Source organism: Heterodontus francisci, chromosome 9 (genome assembly GCF_036365525.1).
Source record: "Heterodontus francisci isolate sHetFra1 chromosome 9, sHetFra1.hap1, whole genome shotgun sequence".
Lineage (NCBI taxonomy): Eukaryota > Metazoa > Chordata > Chondrichthyes > Heterodontiformes > Heterodontidae > Heterodontus > Heterodontus francisci.
The window spans coordinates 111,593,977-111,617,631 of NC_090379.1; the positions used below are offsets into that span (position 1 = coordinate 111,593,977).

At 43.8% G+C, this 23,655-nt stretch overlaps 1 protein-coding gene across 3 annotated transcripts in view; it reads left to right on the plus strand.

Moving 5' to 3' along the window:
• The window catches only part of LOC137373977 (transmembrane protein 87A-like), a 92,182-nt gene that overhangs the window by 25,217 nt on the left and 43,310 nt on the right, over nt 1–23,655 (plus strand). For all 3 annotated transcript variants that reach the window (XM_068039684.1, XM_068039682.1, XM_068039683.1), the window contains exons 2-6: nt 3,989–4,049; nt 5,383–5,477; nt 7,878–7,994; nt 9,165–9,215; nt 21,127–21,204. In XM_068039684.1, the coding sequence (XP_067895785.1) occupies nt 3,989–4,049; nt 5,383–5,477; nt 7,878–7,994; nt 9,165–9,215; nt 21,127–21,204 (402 nt within the window). The remainder of the gene's footprint in view (nt 1–3,988; nt 4,050–5,382; nt 5,478–7,877; nt 7,995–9,164; nt 9,216–21,126; nt 21,205–23,655) is intronic.

Consider the following 23,655-nt stretch of genomic DNA (forward strand, 5'->3'; position numbering starts at 1 on the left):
ACATCACCAACTCGTTCTTTCATACTAAACCCTGTCACCAGGTTTCATGGAGACACCCAAGATCACGTCGTTGGCACCAGCTGGACCTCATCGTCACAAGGCGAGCCGCTATAAACCGTGTCCAAATCACACGCAGCTTCCACAGTGCGGACTGCCCAGTGTGCAGCAAAGTTAAACTCAAACCAAAGAAGCTACATCACTCCAAGCAGAAGGGCCACCCGCGCATCACCACTAACAGAATTTCTTATCCACAGCTGTTACATAAGTTTCTAAATTCACTTGAAAAAGCCCTTGAAAACACTCCCACAGGGGATGCAAAGATCAAGTGGGCCCACATCAGAGACGCCTATGACTCAGCAATGACCACCTTTGGCAAACGTGAGAAGCAGAATGCAGACTGGTTTCAATGTCACTTTGAAGAGCTGGAACCTGTCATAGCCGTTAAGTGCATTGCACTGTTGAACTACAAGAAAGCCCCCAGCGAGTTAACATCCATAGCACTTAAAGCAGCCAGAAGCACTGCACAAAGAACAGCCAGGCACTTTACAAATGACTACTGGCAACACCTATGCAGTCGTATTCAGCTGGCCTCCAACACCGGAAAAATCAGAGGAATGTATGATGGCATTAAGAGAGCTTTTGGGCCAACCTTCAGGAAGATCACCCCCTCAAGTCCAAATCAGGGGACACGATAACTGACTAATGCAAGCAAATGGAGTGGAGCACTACCCAGAACTGTACTCCAGGGAAAACGTTGTCACTGACACTGCCCTCAATGTAGCCCAGTCTCTGCCAGTCATGGATGAGCTGGACCAACAGCCAACAAAATTGGAACTCGGTGATGCCATGGATTCTCTAGCCAGTGGAAAAGCCTTTGGAAAGGACGACATTACCCCTGAAATAATCAAGAGTGCCAAGCCTGCTATACTCTCAGCACTCCATGAAATGCTTTGCCTGTGCTGGGACGAGGGAGCAGTACCACAGGATATGCGCGATGCCAATATCATCACCCTCTATAAGAACAAGGGTGACCACGGTGACCGCAACAACTAACGTGGAATCTCCCTGCTCAGCATAGTGGGGAAAGTCTTCGCTCGAGTCGCTTTAAACAGACTCCAGAAGCTGGCTGAGCATGTCAACCCTGAGGCACAGTGCGGCTTTCGAGCAGAGAGATACACCATTGACATGCTGTTCTCCCTTCGCCAGCTACAGGAGAAATGCCGTGAACAACAGATGCCCCTCTACGTTGCTTTCATAGATCTCACCAAAGCCTTTCACCTCGTCAGCAGACGTGTTCTCTTCAGACTACTAGCAAAGATCGGATGTCCACCAAAGGTACTAAGTATCATCGCCTCATTCCATGACGATATGAAAGGCACAATTCAGCATTGTGGTGTCTCATCAGACCCCTTTCCTATCCTGAGTGGCGTGAAACAGGGCTGTGTTCTCGCACCTACACTGTTTGGGATCTTCTCACTGCTGCTGTCACATGCATTTAAGTCTTCAGAAGAAGGAATTTTCCTCCACACAAGATCAGATGGCAGGTTGTTCAACCTTGCCCATCTTAGAGCGAAGAGCAAAGTACGGAAGGTCCTCATCAGGGAACTCCTCTTTGCTGACGATGCTGCATTAACATCCCACACAGAAGAGTGTCTGCAGAGACTCTTCGACAGGATTGCGGCTGCCTGCAACGAATTTGGCCTAACCATCAGCCTCAAGAAAACAAACATCATGGGACAGGACGTCAGAAATGCTCCATCCATCAATGTCGGTGACCCCGCTCTGGAAATAGTTCAAGAGTTCACCTTCCTAGGCTCAACTATCACCAGTAACCTATCTCTCGGTGCAGAAATCAACAAGTGCGTTGGAAAGGTATCCGCTGCTATGTCCAGACTGGCCAAGAGATAATGGGAAAATGGTGCACTGACAGGGAACACAAAAGTCCGAGTGTTTCAAGCCTGTGTCCTCAGTACCTTGCTCTACAGCAGCGAGGCCTGGACCACGTACGTAAGCCAAGAGCGGCGTCTAAACTCATTCCATCTCAGCTGCCTCCGGAGAATCCTCTGCATCGGGTGGCAGGACCATATCTCCAATGCAGAAGTCCTCGAGGCGGCCAATATCCCCAGCATATACACCCTACTGAGCCAGCAGCTCTTGAGTTGGCTTGGCCATGTGAGCTGCATGGAAGATGGCAGGATCCCCAAGGACACATTGTACAGCGAGCTTGTCACTGGTATCAGACCCACCGGCTGTCCATGTCTCCACTTTAAAGATGTCAGCAAACGCAGCATGAAGTCCTGTGACATTGATCACAAGTCGTGGGAGTCAGTTGCCAGTGATTGCCAGAGCTGGCGGACAGCCATAAAGGCGGGGCTAAAGAGTGGCGAGTCAAAGAGACTTAGCAGTTGGCAGGAAAAAAGACAGAAGTGCAAGGAGAGAGCCAACTGTGTAACAGCCCCGACAACCAATTTTATCTGCAGCGCCTGTGGAAGAGTCTGTCACTCTAGAATTGGCCTTTGTAGCCACTCCAGGCACTGCTCCACAAACCACTGACCACCTCTAGGCACTTACCCATTGTCTCTCAAGACAAGGAGGCCAAAGAAGGAGGGTATCTCTCTCAACTTTTTCTTGTCCCTGTCTTCCTGAAGTTTCCCATTGTATCTTTTCCATTTGCATTCTGCAGTATAATTCCAATGTTAAATGAAGCCTAGAAACTTGTAACTGCTATTAATAAAATATGGTCTGTTTGTGTACCTAGAAACTGCAGAATGTGTGTTGGCAGATTCATTAGCCTTGTCAGAAAGTTCTGTTTATTCCAGTTTGAATCTGCAGCATTAAGAATTTCTTCAAATGAGTATTCCATGAAACAGTACTAGCAAATCTTCCTTGCCATTGTTCAAGGTAGGTCAGAGGATGTGCCATTTTATATTAGGAGCATTGTGCTATATAATTAAGTCTTGCATCTGTGTGCACTTCCTATGTCATGACTCTTGCATGGATAAGTATTAGAAATACTTTTAAGCTAACAATTGTTTCCTGGACTTACTACTATGAAGGCTGCCCCAAGCAACGCAAGGGCACACTGTTGTATCTCCCATTCTTCTCACTCTTTTTAGTTTTTTTTAAACTTGATTTTTGAGTTTATCCACTGCTTTCCATTTGATCTTTGGGGCTGCCAGCCAAACCCACTTCTGATTTCGGCTGTCACCCAGTTTTCTGTTTTTCTATTGTTGGTAGTAGTGGGCGGACCTCGAGTTTGCCAGCTCAGACATCTTGCCATTCTCCGCCTGCCTGCCCCCCGACCTCTTTTTCCCCGCCCCACCCCAATATGACTACTCACCTGATATTTGAATCAGTTTGGGTCCATCCCCTACCTTCTACCTCTTTCTGGATGACTGATGTGTCACCACAATAATGTATTCTTCATTACATGTGTCACAGAATAACATTTAATAAAAAATTAACTCTATCAGCCGCTATGATTCAGTGGCCCTAACAATACATCATGTTGCATTGTATGTAGCAGTATCATCCAATTTGACATCATCCACGTGAGTAGGTTTTAAAGAGGGCTTTAAAGTAGGAGGGGGAGGTGGAGAGATGGAGGGAATTTCAGAGTGTGGAGCCAAGACAGCTGAAGCCACAGCTGCCATTGGTGGGGTGAAATGAGAGGGGGATCAAAATAAGACCAGAATCAGAGGAATAGTAACTTTGGGGGTTAGTGGGGCACTGTAGGACTGGAGGAAGTTAGACTTGGGGAGGGGCGAAACCTTTAAAAAGCAAAATCAAAGCTGAAACCAGATGGGCTTTTTTCACGATAGCCAAGATTTGTAAAATATGGCTCTGTACTTTCCCTAAATTGAATTTCCCTTTAGATATTCCAAGATAAACTTTATACTGGCACGCATGGGCTAATGGTTTAAAACATCTTTTTGCTCAGAATCGCAAAATTCACATGAAATTAACCTTTCTCTTTGTTGTTCTTCAGCTAAATTCTAATCATACATTCAGGAAGACTCTTTTCAATGGCAGCACTATTTCTTTAAAATGTAAGTAATAGCTTTTACGTGAGTTGTTTGTAAAATGCTGGTGGAAGGCGTAAGGTGGCAGGAGTATGGTCGTGCTGGTGTGGAATGAGTTGACTGCTGTTAAATCCCCTAAAGGCTGATCCACAGTTATCCACTCGGTGGTGTTCAAGAGACTTCGGTGATATTTCATTCGGGAAACTCAGCACCTCCCTCAGTGGCCAGAGATCTGGGTGTGGTCATGTGTCTGTACACTGTCTTGAGGTTTATTAATGCACTGTCTGCAGAGATGCTCACTAGATACTATAGAAATGGCTACTCACTACTTAGACGTAGCCCAACCTTTTGCTGGCCCGTAATCCGCTTCATTCTACTGAATGAGGGATCAGCCCAATTACTCTTTGAATGCTTTGGTGAAGATTGTCTTTGTGTAATATTTGTCATGTAGTTGTGAGCTTGTATATGATGAGCGGGTTTATGATTTCACCACAAATAACAAACTGGAAAAATATTCCACCTTTTAACTTCAGTGGGTTACATCAGAAGTTGGTCCCACAGGAAAGGAGTGAAGTTTGAATAAAGTGAGGATGTGTTTCTGATGCTTTGGAATAAGGAGCAGTTGATATTGAGTTCTGACATTATTTGCACTTGCTCATACCTGAGGAATCATTGGTACTGCCAGTGAGAGTATTTTCGGGCCAGTAGAAACAATTAATATCTTGCGATACCATTTCCTTCTGCAGTATCCATGATCCCAATGCACAATTATACTAACGATTCGTGATCTAATCAATCTGAATGCTGAAGTGCAGTTGAACTCAGAGTGCAACAGTCACAGCCCTTACTCCTTGTGCGCGGATTGCAAATCTCTCATGCAATGAGCAGCCTTCTCTACGAGAGAGAACATTAAGGGTTGCTCAGAAGCACCTCCTGCTACTGGCCTGCCTCCTCTTGAAAATTGTACTTCTCTCTGTGGGTTAGACGTCTGCCCAGTTAAGTGCCTGATTAGCATGTAATGCAGTTATGTCTCCCAGCACCAGCCCACAGTATGACTTCACCATTTGAACAACAACAGGTTTTAATCCCTCTGCATATGATATTGGTGGTTTATAAATTAAATGAATACTGCCTGCTGAATTTTTTTGGCTCTGGAGTACACAGGCTACAGATGCTGAGTGCTCTGCTCTGTTTCTATTGTCTTTCCAAAAGGACCAATGGCATATGGTGCAATAACAAGGGAGAACACTGCTCTCAGTTTGTTGATCTCTTCAGAGCCCAAGACCTATTATAAAAGTGTCTAGAAACACAGTATGTTGCTGACCTCACTGATGCTCATTCTTTGTCGTCTTATATCTAGTTCTCGATGAGAGCACATGTGATTCCTCACTGACGTTTAACATCTCCTGGTACCTCAGGTATTCACACTGCTACAATGAAGTCTTCAACATGCCAGTAAGTCTCATATGCAGCGGTTGGGAGAGGGAAGTACTATATTGCAGTGACATTCGCTAATATTTTATCATGGCCTACAATTCCAATTTGCTGGATGTGGGTGGGTTCATAACCAGAAGCAGCCACCGCCTCTGCATTAGCACTGCTGAGTAAAAGAGCTGCTGGCCTCTGGCCGAAGGCGCTCAGTAGACGGGACTTCCATCCCTGGTGTCCTTAGCCCTAGGGACGGCCAGTTGCTGCCCAGTTAAGTGCCTTACTGGCCTGTAATGTGGCGGGCCTTCCTGAAAAGAGGCAATGCGGGGCTCTTGCTTGCTCTTCAGCTGGCATGTGAGACCCCCGTCGCCTCCATTAAATACCGCCCAAGATGTCTAGAGGAAGTGCGAATGGCAGAATAATGAACAGCTGCCGTCCAAACCCAAAAATAAGAGAAGAACGAGACTAAAATTGAAACCTGCAAAGAAAAAGGAAACAAAATGGGGACAGAGATTACAGTCTGAAATTGTTAAACTCAGTGCTGAGTCTGGAAGGCTGTAAAGAGCCTAATCAAAAGATGAGGTTCTGCTCATCGAGTTTACATTGAGCTTTGTTGGAACACTGCAGGAGGCCGAAGGCAGAGAGGTCAGTATGAGAGCAAGGTGGAAAATTTAAATGATAAAGCTTGTGGACTGAACAGAGGTGTTCTGCAAAGCAGGCACCCAATCTGTGTTTGAACCCCTCAATGTAGAGCAGACCGCATTGTGAGCAGCAAATACAGTATATTAAATTGAAAGAAGTACACGTAAATTGCTGTTACACCTGGAAGGAGTGTTTGGGCCTTGGATGGTGAGAGGAGGTAAAAGAGTAGGTATTGCATTCCCTGCGCTTGCATGAAAAGGTGCTATGAGAAGGGGAGGGTGTGTTGGTGATTGAGGAGAGGACCAGGGTGTCAGGGTGGGGGGACACAATGGAAAGCTGGAACTCGTTCTCCTTTCCTCCCCCACCCCCCCCCCCCCCCCTCCCCCAAACCACCCCACAAAAGGCTCTGGATGATGGGGGACAATTGGTGCCTTTTCAAGCGTGCGATAGATTTTTTGTGCGGTGAGGGTATCAAGGGATAAGGAGTAAAGGTGGGAAAACGGAATTGAAGTGCAGATCAGCTATGAACTAACTGAATGGTGGAGCAGGCTGTTCAACTTCTGTTCCTGTGCTCCTCCCTTCAATTAACCCAAACAAACTCAATTTCAGCAACGAAGCTCATAGTAAGGGGCAGTTTGGGGATATTTGTTGTCGTCTTTCAGCCAGTTAATGCTGCGAGTGTCTGTTTAAAGAAACTCATGGCCCAGGCTTCTGCTATTTGCCATACTAGCATGACATTGTAAAAGCAACTTTCAGAAAGATGTATTCACTTGCTATTTGGATTTGAAAGCACATTCGCATTGTTTGATTGCCAGGTGCTGGGCAGAATGTATATGGGGATCAAAAAGACCTTTTTCCAACTGGAGGATTTCCCAAACATCATTTTTTTTTTTGTGAAATTGTTGAAAAAGCTGTCTTTATGTTGGTCCCAAGAGACCCTAGACCAAGTCTCCCTCTTTCAGCCTGATGCCTTTGCCTCCGGGACCTGCTGGGAAGCAGTTCTGTGTTTTGCACAGTTGCTGACCATGTCCATGGTTCTAAATACCATCAGAGGCATGAAGTTAAAAATCTAAAATAGGCTTCATTTACATTGCACTGTGTTACACCTCTGACAGCCTTGGTTCAGTGGAACACTCTCGCCTGGGAATCAGAGGTTTGTGGTTCATGTCCCACTCCAGAGACTTGAGCATAATGCCAATGCTGTGCTGTCAGAGACATCGTCTTTTAGATGAAAACATTAAACCGAGGCCCCATCTCCCCTCTGGAGTGGACATAAAAGATCCAATGGCACTATTTAGAAGAAGAGCAAGGGAGTTATTTTTAGTCGTCTTGGCCAATGTTTATCCCTCAACCATCATCACCAAAAACGGGTTCAGGTCATTATTACATAGCTGTTCGTGAGAGTTGGCTGTGTGCACATTGGCTGCTGCATTTCCTACATGACAACAGTAACTATATCTTAAAAATGCAACATTGGCTGTAAAGTACTTCATAATATCCTGAGATCATGAAAGATGTTATATGAATGCAAGTCTTTCTTTATCTCTATCTCAGTGAATTAGTTTGTACAGTGGTCTTTATATGGATAGTACATCGGCAGCAGAATTAATATATGACTGCCAATGATGATCACTTAATATGAAGACATATGGACCCCCTGCCCCATTCAAGCCCCTCCCGCCCCCTCTCTGGTCCACTTCCTCCACCCGTTTTTTAACCATTCCCCATTCTTCAGTGAAATACTGAAACCTTCAATTCCTTTTATCTTTCCATATTTCATTGCAGGATGAGCAAAATATTGTATACTTCGAAAATAACAGAGAAGTACATGATGGGTGGTCTGGAAGCTACGCACAGAATTTCATCATCATTGACAACTGCACAGAGCTCTTAAAGCCACAGGTAACTGACGGAGCAGTGGAACTATTGTAGTATGAGCTGTGAATTCTGTAGTGGGTGGGGGAACGGTATTCTGCATTGGGTGTGGAGGACAGGATTCTGTATTTGTGTATTGTGGGGGTTGTTTCTGTATGTGTTGTGGGGGGTGATTCTGTATTTGTGTGTTGTGGGGGGTGATTCTGTATTTGTATATGGGGGGGGGGTGAGATATGACTGTGGTGCGACAGGATTCTGCATTTTTTTTCTTCCTTAGGGTGTGGGCATTGCTGGCAAGGCCAACATTTGTTGCCCATCCCTAATTGCCCTTGAACTGAGTGGCTTGCTAGGCCATTTCTGAGGGCAGTTAAGAATCAACCACATTGCTGTGGGTCTGGAGTCACATGTCGGCCAGACCAGGGAAGGATGGCAGATTTCCTTCCCTAAAGGACATTAGTGAACCAGATGGGTTTTGTCGTGCGCGCGCGGTGGGGGTGTTTTGTCGTGCGCGCGCGGTGGGGGTGTTTTGTCGTGCGCGCGCGGTGGGGGTGTTTTGTCGTGCGCGCGCGGTGGGGGTGTTTTGTCGTGTGTGTGCAGTGGGTGAAGATTCTGCTTTGTGGTTTGGAACATAAGACAGGCATTTAGCCCCGAACCTGTTCCATGCCATTCAGTGAGATCATGCCTGATCTGCGACCTAAGTCTCTATACCCACCTTTGCTCAATATCCCTTAACACCATTGGTTAACAATGATCTATCAAACTCCGATTTAAATTTTACAATTGATCTAACATCAATTGTAGCTTGTGGGAGAGAGTTCCAAATCTCTCACTCCTGAAAGATCTAACTCTTAATTTTTGGGCTGTGCCTCTAGTCCTAGACTCCCCAACCTTCACTATTTACTATTTCTGCTCCCCTTTAATATCTTGAAAACTGCAATCAAATCACCCTTTAACTTTCTAAATTAAGGGAGTACAACTCTAGTTTGTGTAATCTCACCTCGTAATTTAACCCTTGGAGTCTCGGTCTGGTAAATCTCTGCTGTACTCCCTCGAAAACCAATATATCCTTTCTGTGGTGTGGTGCCCAGTACTGCTCACGGTACTCCGAGTGTAGTCTAACTAGGGCTTTATAAAGCCGCAGCATAACTTCTACCCCCTTGCAGTTTTTTTTCAAGGTCATGTCATTTTCTTTTTCAGTCCTACAATCCATCTTCAATCCATGTGAAGAAATTGGAGCCCCTGAAAGAGGTGAGTGCGTTTTTTATGTTGAAACCCCTTTGATTCAGAAGCTGTCAAACATCACAGTTGTAAAACTCTAATTCTTTCTTTAAATGTCATCACAAGTGCCCAGTGGCACCACACCGAGGCTGTAAGTTGTATTCCGCTGCATTTTGTAGTGCATAATAAAACAATGGTGTGAAGAATTGGGTAATGTGGCTTTTTTTTTTAATGAGTATTGCACTTATATCCGTCCATTTTAGACTGTTTGTGTACCCACACCCGATGCACAGGTCTCTGTGCATTAAGCTGGCAGATTTGTCACGTTCAGTGGCTATACGACGCTCAGGTGTTGGTGAAGGATAGAACTGGAGCCAATCTTTAACTCTGTTAATAAATACAAAAGTGCGTGCTCATTGCAAGCATACACCACCTAACCCAACAAGCACAGTTTTAGAAACAAAAACAGAAAGTGCTGGGAATACATAGCAAGTCTGGCAGCATCCGTGGAGAGAGAATGAGTTAACGTTTCAGGTCTGTGACCTTTTATCAGAACTAACAAAGGTTAGAAATATAATAGGCTTTGAGTAAGTGAAAACGGGTGGGGAGTGGGAAGAAGAACAAAAGGGAAGGTCACCTCCGCTCAATCTGCAAGCAGCATGACCCCGAACTTCGGGTTGCTTGCCACTTTAATTCACCACCCTGCTGTCACGCCCACATTTCTGTCCTCTGCCTACTGCAGTGTTCTAGTGAACATCAACGCACCTTAAGAAACAGCACCTCATCTTCCGATTAGGCACTCTACAGCCCTCCTGGACTCAACGTTGAGTTTCAACAACTTCAGACCATGACTGCCATTTTGATTATTTTTTTTTTTACCACGTGCCAGTCTTAAACTTGTTTTTCATGTTTTTGCTTTCGGACAGAGCTGTTCATTATTCTGCCATTAACACTAGCTCTGGACAAATGCTTTGTCTTTTACTACAGCTATTACTCCTCCCTTTGCCTTTTGTTCCCCGACATCTTTGTTGTTTAATATCTCGGCCCTCTGCCCTATCACAGATTTCCCTTTTGTTCACCCTTCCCCCCCCCCCCCCCCCCTTTCATTTGCTCAAAGCCTATTACATTTCTAATCTTTTTCAGTTCTGATGAAAGGTCACAGACCTGAAACGTTAACACTCTTTTTGTCTCCACAGATGCTGCCAGACCTGCTATGTATTGTCAGCACTTTGTTTTTGTTTCAGATTTCCAGCATCTACAGTATTTCGCTTTTATTTTACCACAGTTTTAGTCCATGTCTATTTATAGGGGCTCAAGGCTCAAACTGTTTATCCCTCAGTCACAAGGCTGTTTGTCTAACTCGGGTTCAACTTGGAAACCCCCATCTTCAAATCGGGAACCATCTCAAAAACACAAACAAAAGCTGTACAGAATTCGGTTTACACGTGGAGACCCCACAACACCTGCGTACAATGAAAGGCAATTAATATACAATTAACAGACTCCCTTCACTCTCTTTAAATAAAAATTAATTATGCACAACCAAAACTTTAAGACAATCAAAAACCCCCATATTCTGTACAAAGTATCATATCATAAGGATTTCTTCTTACGTGCATTTCTTTTTGTAAAACAATCAGACAGTTGATGACTTGCATCCACCCATTTAATTTTAGAGATTTCCTTTCTCTCCAGTATTTGTTTCAAGCCAGAAATGTCAATCCATATCATTTTCTCTGTCACTTTTCATAGCATGTACATTATCCCACAATGACAGAGTATCTACATAACATTCAATGGGTATATTATCTTTAGTACATCCCTCCTACTGAAACTCACTTAAAATATTTAACAAATTCAACAAATACAATCCCAAATCCACTGCCTTTGCAAGAACTAGTGTTTCAGCAGCTAAAATACTTTTAACTCTTATTTTCTTAGTTTCACAAGCTAAAGGACAATATTTTCCATTTTCATCCACAAGAAATATTATAAAACCAGCTGCACTAGAATACTCATCAGGAAGATTCTGGTCCTTTGGGTCACCTAAGGGTGGAAACTTAATGCGTTTCTCCAGATACAATTTCTTTCTTGTTTTATCTGCCCTTAAAGCATTCTCTACTTGAGGGTGTTTCATCATAGCACTTAACTCCAGCACATCAAAAGTACCATCTGATCTAGTCTGAGTGCTCAACCAGTTCAACTGACGAATCAAGCTTTGCAATTATTCTGTCTCTTCTTTAGATATAACATCATCTTTCTATGATGACCCAGTGCAATTTACCAGGATGGGAGTAACACTTGGATTGTTGATTTAAAGTTATTCGAGGCCTATGGGAATGGTAGCATGATGGTAATGTTACTGGGAATTTAAATTCAGTTCATTAATAAATCTCACCTCCATAATGATAATCATGAAACTACCGGATTGTTGTAAAAACCCATCTGGTTCACCAACATCCTTCAGGGAGGGAAATTTACTGTCCTTACTCGGTCTGGCTACATATGACTCCAGATCCACAGCACTGCCCTTTGAAATGGCCTAGTAAGTCACTCAGTTATATCAAACCGCTACAGAAAAATCAAATAAGAATAAAACCGTACGGACCACCCAATATTGACCTAGGCACTGAAACAACAAAGGTACACCCTGTCCAGTCAACTCTGCAAAGTCTTCCTCACTAACATCTGGCGGCATGTGCCAAAATCGGGAGAGCTGTCCCACAGACTAGACAAGCAACAGTCTGACATAGTCATACTCTCCGAATCATATCTTGCAGCCAATATCCCAGACTCTTCCATCACCATCCCTGTGTATGCTCTGTCCCACCGGGTGGACAGACTGAGCAGAGATGGGGGCACAGTCGTACACACATACCTTGGCTCAGGACCCCATGAAGTCTCAGGGCATCAGGTCAAACATGGGCAAGGAAACCTCCTGCTGATCACCACCTGCCACCCTTCCTCAACTGATGAATCAGTTGAACACCGCTTGAAATAAGTACTGAGGGTGGCAGGGGCACAGAATGTACTCTGAGTTGGGGACATCGCCAAGAGTGGCTCGGTAGCACCTCTGCTGACCAAGCTGGCGGAGTCCTGAAAGACACATCTGCCAGACTGGGCCTGCGGCAGGTGGTGAGGAAAAATCCTACTTGCCCTCATTCTCACCAATCTGCAGTTGCAGATGCATCTGCCCATGGCAGTATTGGTAGGAGTGACTACTGCACAGTTCTTGTGGAGACAAAGTCCTTTCTTCATACTGAGGACACCCTCCATTGTGTTATGTGGCACTACCACCATGCTAAATGGGATAGATTTTGAACAGATCTAGTAGCTCCAAACTGGGCATCCATGAGGTGCTGTGGGCCATCAGCAGCAGAATTGTATTCAACCACAATCTGTAACCTCAATACCTGGCATATCCCTCACTCTACCATTATCATCAAGCCAGGAGACCAACCCTGGTTCAATGAAGAGTGCAGGAGGGCATGCCAGGAGCAGTACCAGGCATACCTAAAAGATGCGAACCTGGTGAAGCTACAATGCAGGACTATATGCATGCTGAAGAGCGGAAGCAGCATCCTATAGAGAGAGCTAAGTGATCCCACAACCAACGGAGCAGATCAAAGCTCTGCAGTCATATCCAGTCCTGCATGTTGGACAATTTAACAAGTAACAGGAGGAGGCAGTTCCATGCACATCCCCAATCTCAATGATGGGGGAGCCCAGCACGTCAGTGCAAAAGATAAGACTGAAGCTTTTGCAACTGTCTTCAGCCAGAAGTGCTGAGTAGATGATCAATCTCAGCCTCCTCCTGAGGTCCCCAGCATCACTGATGCCCATCTTCAGCCAATTCTGTTCACTCCGCGTCATATCAAGAAACGGCTATAGTATTGAAGACTTGTGCTCCAGAACTAGCTGTTCCAGTGCAGCTACAACACTGGCATCTACATGACAGTGTGGAAAATTGTCCAGCTATGTACTGTTGACAAAAAAAGCAGGACCCATCCAATCCATCCAATTACTGCCCCATCTGTCACCTTTCAGTCATCGGCAAATGATGGAAGGTGTTAATTGACAGTGCCTGCAAGGAACACTTACTCAGCAATAACCTGTTCACCAATGCTCAGTTTGGATTCTGTCAGGGCCACTCAGCTTCAGATCCCATTACAGCCATGGTCCAAACTGGGCAAAAGAGCTGATTTCCAGTGGTGAGGCGAGTGTGACTGCCCTTGACATCAAGGCAGCATTTGACCAAGTGTGATACCAAGGAGCCCTAGTAAAATTCAAGTCAATGGGAATCTGGAAAACTCCATTGGTTGGAGTCATATCTAGTACAAAGATGGTTGTGGTTTTTGAAGGTCAATCATCTTAGCCATGGGACATCGCTGCAGGAGTTCCTCAGGGTAGTGTCCGAGGCTCAACCATCTTCAGCTGCTTCACCAATGATCTTTCTTCCATTATAAGGTCAGAAATGGGGATGTTCGCTGATGATTGTAGTGTTCCATACCATTCAAAACTCCTCCGCTGCTGAAGCAGTCCATGCTCGCATGCAACAAGATCTGGACAACATTCAGGCTTGAGCTGATAAGTGGAAAGAAACATTCATGCCACATAAGTGCCAGGCAATGACTATCTCGAACAAAAGAGAATCTAACCATCTCACTTTGACATTAAATGCCATTACCATCCCTGTATCCCCCACCATCAAAGTTCTTGTGGTTACTATTGACCAGAAATGTAACTGGACCAGCCATATAAATACTGTGACTACAAGAGCAGGTCAGAGGCTGGGAATTCTGCAGCAAGTAACTCACCACTTGATTCCCCAAAGCCTGTCCACCATAACATCTCTATCACCCAGTCACTTTTCAAAACCCCTAGCAACCAGCCTGGCTTTAGCCTTTTAAGTCCCATCTGCAGATATTTTTCAATGAAATCCACCTATGTGACAAGGCTAGTTGCCCCTTATCTGGTACTTCAGAATAAATTCCAAACACACTCCACCTATCTAATTCCCTTTGTTTTCCCTCATTAGGTTATCCTCAGATTTATTGGCAGCCACCAAAACATCATGATCAAGAGGACTCCTTCTTCTAGTTCCGAGATTGTTCTGTAGCTTTTATTTCATGGTGTAACCTGTTCAAGCTACAGTCTCACCTTGTACTTTTATGTCTGCTGGGGCTAATACTGCAAGATCACCCCCTTGCACTTTCAGAGCGTCTTTCTCTGGTGCATGATTGTTTTCTGATACGAGTCACTTCTAGACCCACTATCATTATTTGCACTGCGCTTTCTTACTGTCCACTCTTTCAGCCCATTGGCCTCGCTTCTTGGCCATCGTCCTGAACATTCAACCAATATTTAAACTTGCCTGTATCTTTTCCTGCATGTCCCACATTTGTTGCATCCCTCCATTCACTAGACCCCTCGAGAATATATGTCACCTGAGTCCTCAGTCTGGGCAATTGGCCTTTGGATGTGATAGCTCTGTCATGTGCATTATGATCACTCACATGACCACTATCCAGCCCATGATCTACCATACTCTTCCTCAGGACCTTCATTGCAAAGCACTTAAGCACTTGAGGTACAAGGTACCTTGTTTACTTATCAGCTGCTTAGTCGTATATTTGGTAATTAATTCTGGTTAGTCACGAATGAACCTTTACAGTTTTATTGCCATGTTTCATCAGTACTGTCTTACCATCACAGCCTATTAGATTACCAGGACCTTTCCATTCCCTATGACCCTCTCTTTTAGAATACACCAATACTCCTGAATTAAATTCTGTCTCAGATGGTCTTACACGATGCCTCCGAACTCTCCTAATTTTCTCCTGAGTCCACAGCCTTGATGAAAACCTGTCTCCCTGCATGTAGAGCATTGAAATGTGCAGTAAAAATGGAACTTAATAGTAGTACCTTCTAGAGCAGGAGGAATATTGCACAGCACAGAAGACAATTTGGGATTTTGCCCATAGATCAATTGATCGAGACTATATCCTCCAACCATCTGGAAAAACTCTTTGCATGAACCACCCATGCCAACGTGGTTAACTACGTGCAGTTTGAGAAAAGACAGACGTCTCAAAGCGCTTTACAGCCAGTGAAGTACTTTTGAAGTGTAGTCACTGCTGCAATGTAGGAAACGCAGCAGCCAATTTGTGCACAGCAAACTACCTCAAACGATAATTGTAATAATGACCAGGTAATCTGTTTTTGTGATGTTGATTGAGGAATAAATATTGGCCAGAACACTGGGGAAAACTCCACTGCTCTTCCTCGAAAGAGCGTCGTGGAATCTTTTGCACCACCCAAGCAGGCAGATGGTTTACCCTTTCATCTGAAAGACTGCACCTGTGACAGAACAGCAGTCCCTCAGTACTGCATTGAAGTGTCGGCCCTGACTTTTGTGCTCAAGCCCTGGAGTGGGACCTGGAATCTTGTGATTCAGAGGCAAGAGTACTACCAACTGAGCGACAGTTGACAATAGGTCGATCGGATAAAATTTTTGATCTCCACGTGAATCCTTTCACAGAGTCCATTGTTGAAAGGACTTTTAGCTGCGGTATTTGTGACCATAATCCTGTTTCCACAAATCTGTGTACTCGTCATTGGCAAATTACCCCTGCAATATCGATCAGAAACTTAGCTTCTGCCCAATTCCGTTTCAAATCCATTTCTCCATGATTCTATCTTCAATAGTACATAGTAAGGACAAACGAGTTATTGAAGAAAGACTAAATCTGATTGCCTGCTCGACAAAATTTGGAAAGAAAATATTTCTGTCGTCGTCCCATAGCTTTCGGTCCATGGCAACTACCTCATTAAAGTCACGTGCCAAAGGAAGGCTTGCAATAAGACATGGCGCCTCAGATACTTTTTACAGATTTCACACTGCTCCCTAATCTCTTCTATTAGCCTCGTATATTCTTCATCAACCATACCTGCATCTTTTAGCAAAATTTTTAGCTTTTGACAAGTAGAGTGGCAATTTGCTTTTTGCTGTGATTCTTATCACATGTCATTAATACCTCTGTAGCACTTGATTGTGAACCATCAGGTTTTATATGGGGATACAATAATGCCCTGACTTGACAAAGTGTAGATCCATTGATTTTTCAAAAATAGCCTCCTCATGCTTCATGTCAGTTTCATTTGTGCATTTTTCATAGAATGTTTACTCAACAGCATAGGTATCTCACTAGAGACAACATCAGTACTTATAACATGGTTAATTCCAGGTATTTTACCTGGAATTACAACTCTCTTTAGTGACCTCAATGTGGTGTCATCACCAAACCTAAAGCAAGAAGTATTTTTATATTACTTGCATCGATCCTCAGTAACTGAATAAAGTTGACATTTTAACCGATCTGTTCTACGTACTGTCCAAGTGCAAGTACTATGTAGCACTGTACAAACGTGTCTGCAACAAACACATTCATCACAGGACTAAAGCTCCTTGTAACCAGTATAACTTGTTCAGAATCATCATTATCTTTATCCTCTTCCTCAGAATTCTCTGCATTGTGTCATTTCAAGAACCCTGCCTCTCTGCTTTGGGCAGTTCACCGCATAATGATGCTTTGAGTCACACCCTGAAGCACCTACTTTCTGTTTATTGGGCATTCTTGAGATTCATTAGCCTATTGTTGCTGTTCCCATTCTGTCTTCTGTAATAGACAGATCAGCTAAGGTGCTTTCATCCTCATTCTGCCCGTCTTTAACTTTTTCACTGCATTGACACGTGTGGCCAGTATCTGGACCATTTCAAAATCTGGCAATCATTGAGTCCTCTATTTCTTGTGTCACTGTGGAATGTTCCACGAAGGCTGAAGAAAATTACTGTTTCCCCAGGATTTCTTTCAAAGCAGCAGACGTCTGATCCAACCGAACCGAACACCAATTAGAAACGGGAGCCTGTCCATATATGACACCTTTGTACAATCCAGCAATTTAATCGCTAGTACTGATCCAGGGATCCTAAAATTGAATTTTGTCAATCCTTTATATAGCCTGTTAAAGTCCATGATGTATGTCTCCATGGAATGACCATCTTCTGAAATCTATCAAAGTTTGACCATGCCTCATTTAATAGATCGTCTTTCTTGTAAATTTCATCCAAGAAAATCCAAGCCTTCATCACTATCCAACTGACTTCCAGCTCTTTAGTAGGGATGTGACCCGTGTCCACATATCAACTTCAATCTTCCACTGGTCATGTAGTTGATGTTCTGAGAACATCAGAGTGTAATCATACCCTGACAATTTACACTCGCTTTCTGCCATTTTTCACTGGCTACTAGGATTGCAGTTTTCTGTCTGAAATTTTTTTCTTAACTTCCAACCTTCACCTTTAGGCAACCATCCTCTGCTGTCATGTTATATTCCAGAAAGCCAGTTGATGAAGGATAGAACTGGAGTCACTTTCATATTTATTTAGAGTTACACATCACAAGCATACCCAACAACTGGTTTTAGTCTGTGTCTATTTATCGGCGCTCAAATGAAGGCCCAGTTAATGCCCACCACCTGCGTCTGGTTAAACACAATATACAGTTAATAATGCTGACTCTAGCCATTTGCCCTCCTTGCACCCCGTCGCAAGGAGCAGAAACTACAGCTGCCTTGGTCCTATTCACTGGCACTCCTTCCCTAAACCCCTTCTCCTCAACACTTCTCTCCACCCCTTTAAAAACATTCTCATATCATCTGCTGACCTAACTTTTGGTCACCTCTCTGAACTTTTTCACCAGGGTTTATCATTTTGTTTTCTTCTTCCTTCCCCTCCCTAAACCACCTTGGAAGAATTTTTACAATAACAGTACTACATAAGTTCAAGGTATAGTTTGGTAACCTAAACCCATGATTGAAAAAAAAAAGAAAAAAAGACGTGCATTTATATAATGCCTTTCATAACTTCAGGATGTCCTAAAGTGTTTAACAGCCAATTAAGTATTTTTTGAAATGTAGTTACTGTTGCAATGTAGGAGACACAGCAGCAAATTTAAGCACAAGCTCCCACAAGCAACACTGTAATAATGACTGGATAATCTGTTTGTGATGTTGATATTGGCCAGAACACCGAGCAGAACTCCCCTGCTCTTCCAATAGTGGCATGGGATTTTTTTTACATCCAGAGAGAGACAGACAGAGACAGACCCATGGTTTAATGACTCCACAAGACAGTGCAGCATTCCCTCAGTACGGCACTGGAGTATCCGTCTACATTTTTGTCCTCATGTCTGTGACCCACGCTACAGTGCTACCAACTGAGCCACAGCTGACACAATAACCCAAGAACCTCACACTTCATGACTGTGGCACAGTGGCGCAGTGGTTAGCACTGCAGCCTCACAGCTCCAGGGACCCGGGTTCGATTCTGGGCACTGCCTGTGTGGAGTTTGCAAGTTCTCCCTGTGTCTGCGTGGGTTTTCTCCGGGTGCTCCGGTTTCCTCCCACAAGCCAAAAGACTTGCAGGTTGGTAGGTAAATTGGCCATTATAAATTGTCACTAGTATAGGTAGGTGGTAGGGAAATATAGGGACAGATGGGGATGTTTGGTAGGAATATGGGATTAGTGTAGGATTAGTATAAATGGGTGGTTGATGGTCGGCACAGACTCGGTGGGCCGAAGGGCCTGTTTCAGTGCTGTATCTCTAATCTAATCTAATCCGTTCTAACTGAGAGTGTTATATTTTATTTTCCTTTCCAGCTGTTATTTTCTCTCCTGACTTGTGGTGCTCTTGGGAATCAAGCCTCTGGCCTTCTAATCTGAATTGTTCAGTAATATACCAGACCTTTACTCACTAGGCTTTTGGGGAGCTGTAATATTTAATATTTACTGAAATTTTTGTTTAATTTATGAAACTAGAGAAATCCTCGTGGTGCCATTATTTGGAGATGCTTCTTGCTGTGGCTAAAATGCAGGAGCTGCTGACAAGGAATGACTTTAACATACAAATATCAAGTTCATATTTGTGCTTTGCATGGCTGATGATAGGGTGCACATATAGTTCATTGGTACTGCAGGATGCCGAGGTGCTCATCCACCTTTAAATGCCTTGCCATCTTCATCCTTTGAAGAATTTCAGTGGCATTGATTACTTGGGGAAAAAAGGAAAGACTTGCATTTATATAGCGTCTTTCATAACCGCAGGACATCCTAAAGCACTGTACAGCCAATGAAGTACTTCTGAAGTCTTATCACTGTTGTAATATAGGAAAAGTGGCAGTCAATTTGTGCATAGCAAGCTCCCCATAAACAGCAATGTAATAATGACCAAATAATCTTTTTTTGATTTGAGAGAGAAATATTGGCCAGGACACCAGAGAGAGCTCTGAAATAGTGCCAGAGGATCGTTAACGTTCACCTGAAAGAGGTGACAGGGTCTCAGTTTAATGCATCATCTGAAAAACAGCACCTCCAATAGTGCACACTTCCTCAGCAATGCACCAGGTTACCATTGACCAGGAACTTAACTGGACCAGCCACGTAAATACTATGGCTACAAGAGCAAGTCAGAGGCTAGGAATTCTGCTGTCATATTTATCCCAATATGAGTAAATGCACTAATGAACGTTCAAAGTTTGCAGGTTGTTTGAAGTAGTTGTGAATGAGAAAATATGGTAACCTTTCTATATTCATGACGTGTTCATTGTGACTGGATTGGTTGTGTAGTGTGCAGTTTCCCCACTCTTGGATTTGTTCTTGAAATGTGGGTGACGCAGTCAAGGCAGCGTTTATTGCCCATCTCGTCAGCCGCGTATGTTGGGACTAGTCACATGTAGGCCAGACAGGGTAGGCGTGGCAGGCTGCTTTCACTGAAGTGATCTCGTTTGGTTTTTAAACCAGTCTGAAGCTTTCACGGTTATTTTTCTGGTGCCAGCCCATAAATGACCGGATTAATTGAATTCATTTTTACAACTTGCCATGATGTGATCGCTGAGGGATTGTGCTAGTCCAGTACCAGAACTCAGTCTGACTTAGACCAATGTGTAGAGGCACTTATAAACAGTGCTGAGTGATTAGATAGACAGTGGTTACTGCTTCCACACCTGTTCTTTTTATTCATTCACGGGATGTGGGTGGCTGACAAGGCCAGCATTTACTGCCCATCCCTAATAGCCCTTGACAACTGAGTGGCTTGCTGGGCCATTTCAGAGGGCAGTTTAGAGTCAACCACATTGCTGTGGGTCTGGAGTCTCACAGTGACCTGAACTGGTAAGAACAGCAGATTTCTTTCCATAAAGGGTATTAATGAACCAGATGTGTTTTATGACAATTCCGCTGTTATATGGTTGTCGTTACTGATACTAACTTTAATTCCAGATTTATTTATGAACTATTTAAATTCCTCAGCTGCCATGTTGGGATTTAAACCCATGTCTCTATCATTAGTCCAAGCCTCTGGATTACTAGTCCAGTATCATAACCACTATGCTTCCCTGTCATCTAGCCACCTGTTCCTAGCTGGGGAACTGTGGCCTGGCAGCAACTTTCTTTACCTTGCTGTCAGCTGCAAGGGGAAACACAACAATACAGTGCCTTTAGCGAAAGGCCTTAAGCCATTTTGCAGATGCCAACCATGTGGAGATGGCAATAGCACTAGCAAAGATTTTGGGAAGGCTTTTAAAGGTAGGAAAGTATCAAAGTATCAGGTATAGTGAAGTATCAAGGCTAACAGGTGTCTTTGGGAGGTTAGTGAGGCGTAGGGATATTATATCTTTGAGGCTTAGCCACCAGTGCGGGGTGGGACGTCAGAGTGAGAGGACTAGAGGTTTGTACTAGAAGTAGGTTAGGTTGAGGCAAGACCATGGAGAGTTTTGTAGATCAGGGCAAGGATTTTCAAGACCAGAAGAGGAAATTGAGAAAGTGATTGGGGGAAAATAGCTTGAAAAAAAAATTAAAGAGCTGTTCTTGTTCCTGTTTTCAGAATCCAAGAAGCACTCAAGATGACAACAAGGATAATACAACAATTGAAGCAATTCCACAGTCACTCCCTACGCATGAGGTGAATATAGCAGAATTGTGCAATTTCACTTGGCAGCTGTTTTAATTGGGAATCATTTCTTAAGACTACAATAATACAAACTGTGTACAGTTCTGGTCGCCACACTATAGGAAGGATGTGATTGCACTGGAGAGGGTGCAGAGGAGGTTCACCAGGATGTTGCCTGGGCTGGAGCATTTCAGCTATGAAGGGAGACTGAAAGGGCTGGGGTTGTTTTCCTTGGAGCAGAGAAGACTGAGGGGGAACCTGATTGAGGTGTACAAGATTATGAGGGGGGTAGATAGAAATAAACTTTTTCTATCAGCAGAGGTGTCAATAACCAGGGGGCATAGATTTATGGTAAGGGGCAGGAGGTTTAGAGGGGATTTGAGGAAAAATGTTTTCACCCAGAGGGTGGTTGGAATCTGGAACACACTGCCTGAAGGGGTGGTAGAGGCAGGGATCCTCACAACATTTAAGAGATATTTAGATGAGCACTTGAAACGCCATAGCATACAAGGCTACGGGCCGAGTGCTGGAAAATGGGATTAGAATAGATAGGTGCTTGATGGCCAGCACGGACACTATAGGCCGAAGGGCCTTTTTCTGTGCTATATAACTCTATGACTCTATAGGGCCTAGATGAGACCACACCTGAAGAATCGTGTATAGTTTTGGTCTCCTTACCTAAGGAAGGGCATATTTTTCTTAGAGGGAGTACAATGAAGGTTCACAAGATTGATTGCGAGGATTGTCCTATGAGGAGAAGTTAAGTAGACGAGGCCTATATTCCCTAGAATTTAGAAGTGTAAGAGGAAAACTATTTGAAATGTATAAAATTCTTCAATGGCTTGACACAGTAGATTCTGGGAGGACGTTTCCCCTTCCTGGAGAGTTTATAATTAGGGGTTGGCCATTTAGGGTTGAGATGAGAATTTTCTTCACTCGATGGGTTGTGAATCTTTGGAATTCTCTACCCCAGAGGGCTGTGGATGCTCAGTTATTGAGTGTATTTAAGAGGGAGATGGATGGATTTTTGGGTTCCAAATCATTGCAACATGAAGAGAGACTCCCAATCAACAGTTCAATGTATCTTAGAAAGGTAAATTCCAGTTTCAGTTTCTCCCATTTATATAGTGTCTTTCTTACCAATTTGCTTACAAGAAGTTCCCACAAATAGCAATAATATGAATGACCGGATAACCTGTTTTGTGCATTGGTTGCAAGGTTAGATTGGAACCTTAGAACAAAGGAGATTGATGGGGACATTTAATGGAAATGTACAAGATTATGACAGGCTTAGATAAGTTAGACAAGGAAAAACTGTTCCCATTAATAAATGGCACAAGGACTAGGTGACGCAGATTGAAAGTTTTGGGCAAAAGATGCAGGGGAAACATGAAGAAGCACTTTTCTTTTTACACAGTGGGTGGTAATGACCTGGAACTTGCTGCCCACACGGGTGCTCGAAGTGGAGACGACCAATAACTTCAAGAGGATGTTGGATGGCCACCTGAGAGAAATAGACTTGCAGGGCTACAGGGATCGTACCGGGGAGTGGGACAGAATGCATAGCTCCATGGGGAGCTGGCATGGTCTGGATGGGCCAAATGGCCGCCTTCTGTGACTGAGTATTAAGGGATATGGGGTTAGTGGCAGGTAGGTGGAGTTGAAGTAGATGTTCAGCCACGGTCTTATTGGATAGTGGAGCAGTCTTGAGGGGCTGAATGGCCTATACCTGTTCCTATTTCTTATAATTTCAATACAATGTATAGTTGGCCGGCTAACTATTGTCACATCAGCGAGGATACTTTAATTCAGTGGCTCTCCTAGGACCCAGAACCATTTGTGGAATCTAGGTTTATTGTGCAGCCTTCTACTTTTAACAGGCCCAGAAGCCTGTGGAACTCGTAACATCCTACAGAGTTTGAGAACTTAAATTATGTCAACTAAATACATTTTCCTCATTTATTTCATCTCTTTTACTAGCCTTGGTGGAGTCCTTTTCAATAGGCTTTGGCCCTTCCCTGGGATTCTCTAAAATGTCCTTAGCTATGAAGGTCAAAGGCCAATCAAACTGCTGAGGTATTTTAAGCCACATTCAATCCATTGTAATACTCTTCTGCTGCGATTCATCATCTGAGATTGGGATCAGAGCGTTGAGTCTAAGTACATCTATCTCTCTTGATCCTGTCAGGGCTAGGGCTTGGCCACTAAAGGAACCCATGCAACTCCAGGAATGAACCCTCATCATGCACAGATTAGCAATGGTTGATTTGGGGCATTTGCAGTTTACGTTCATTGTCTTGTGGGGAAACTATAAAATCAAATATGAGTGCTGAGAGTCAAAGGGCTGAATGTTGTGAAAACGGCTGAATCTGTCGGAATCAATTTCATATTTTTCGCAGTCTTTTTCTTTCTCTCCCTGTTTGTCTCCAAGTTTTCAGTGACTAATTTCTTTTCCCCTCAGAT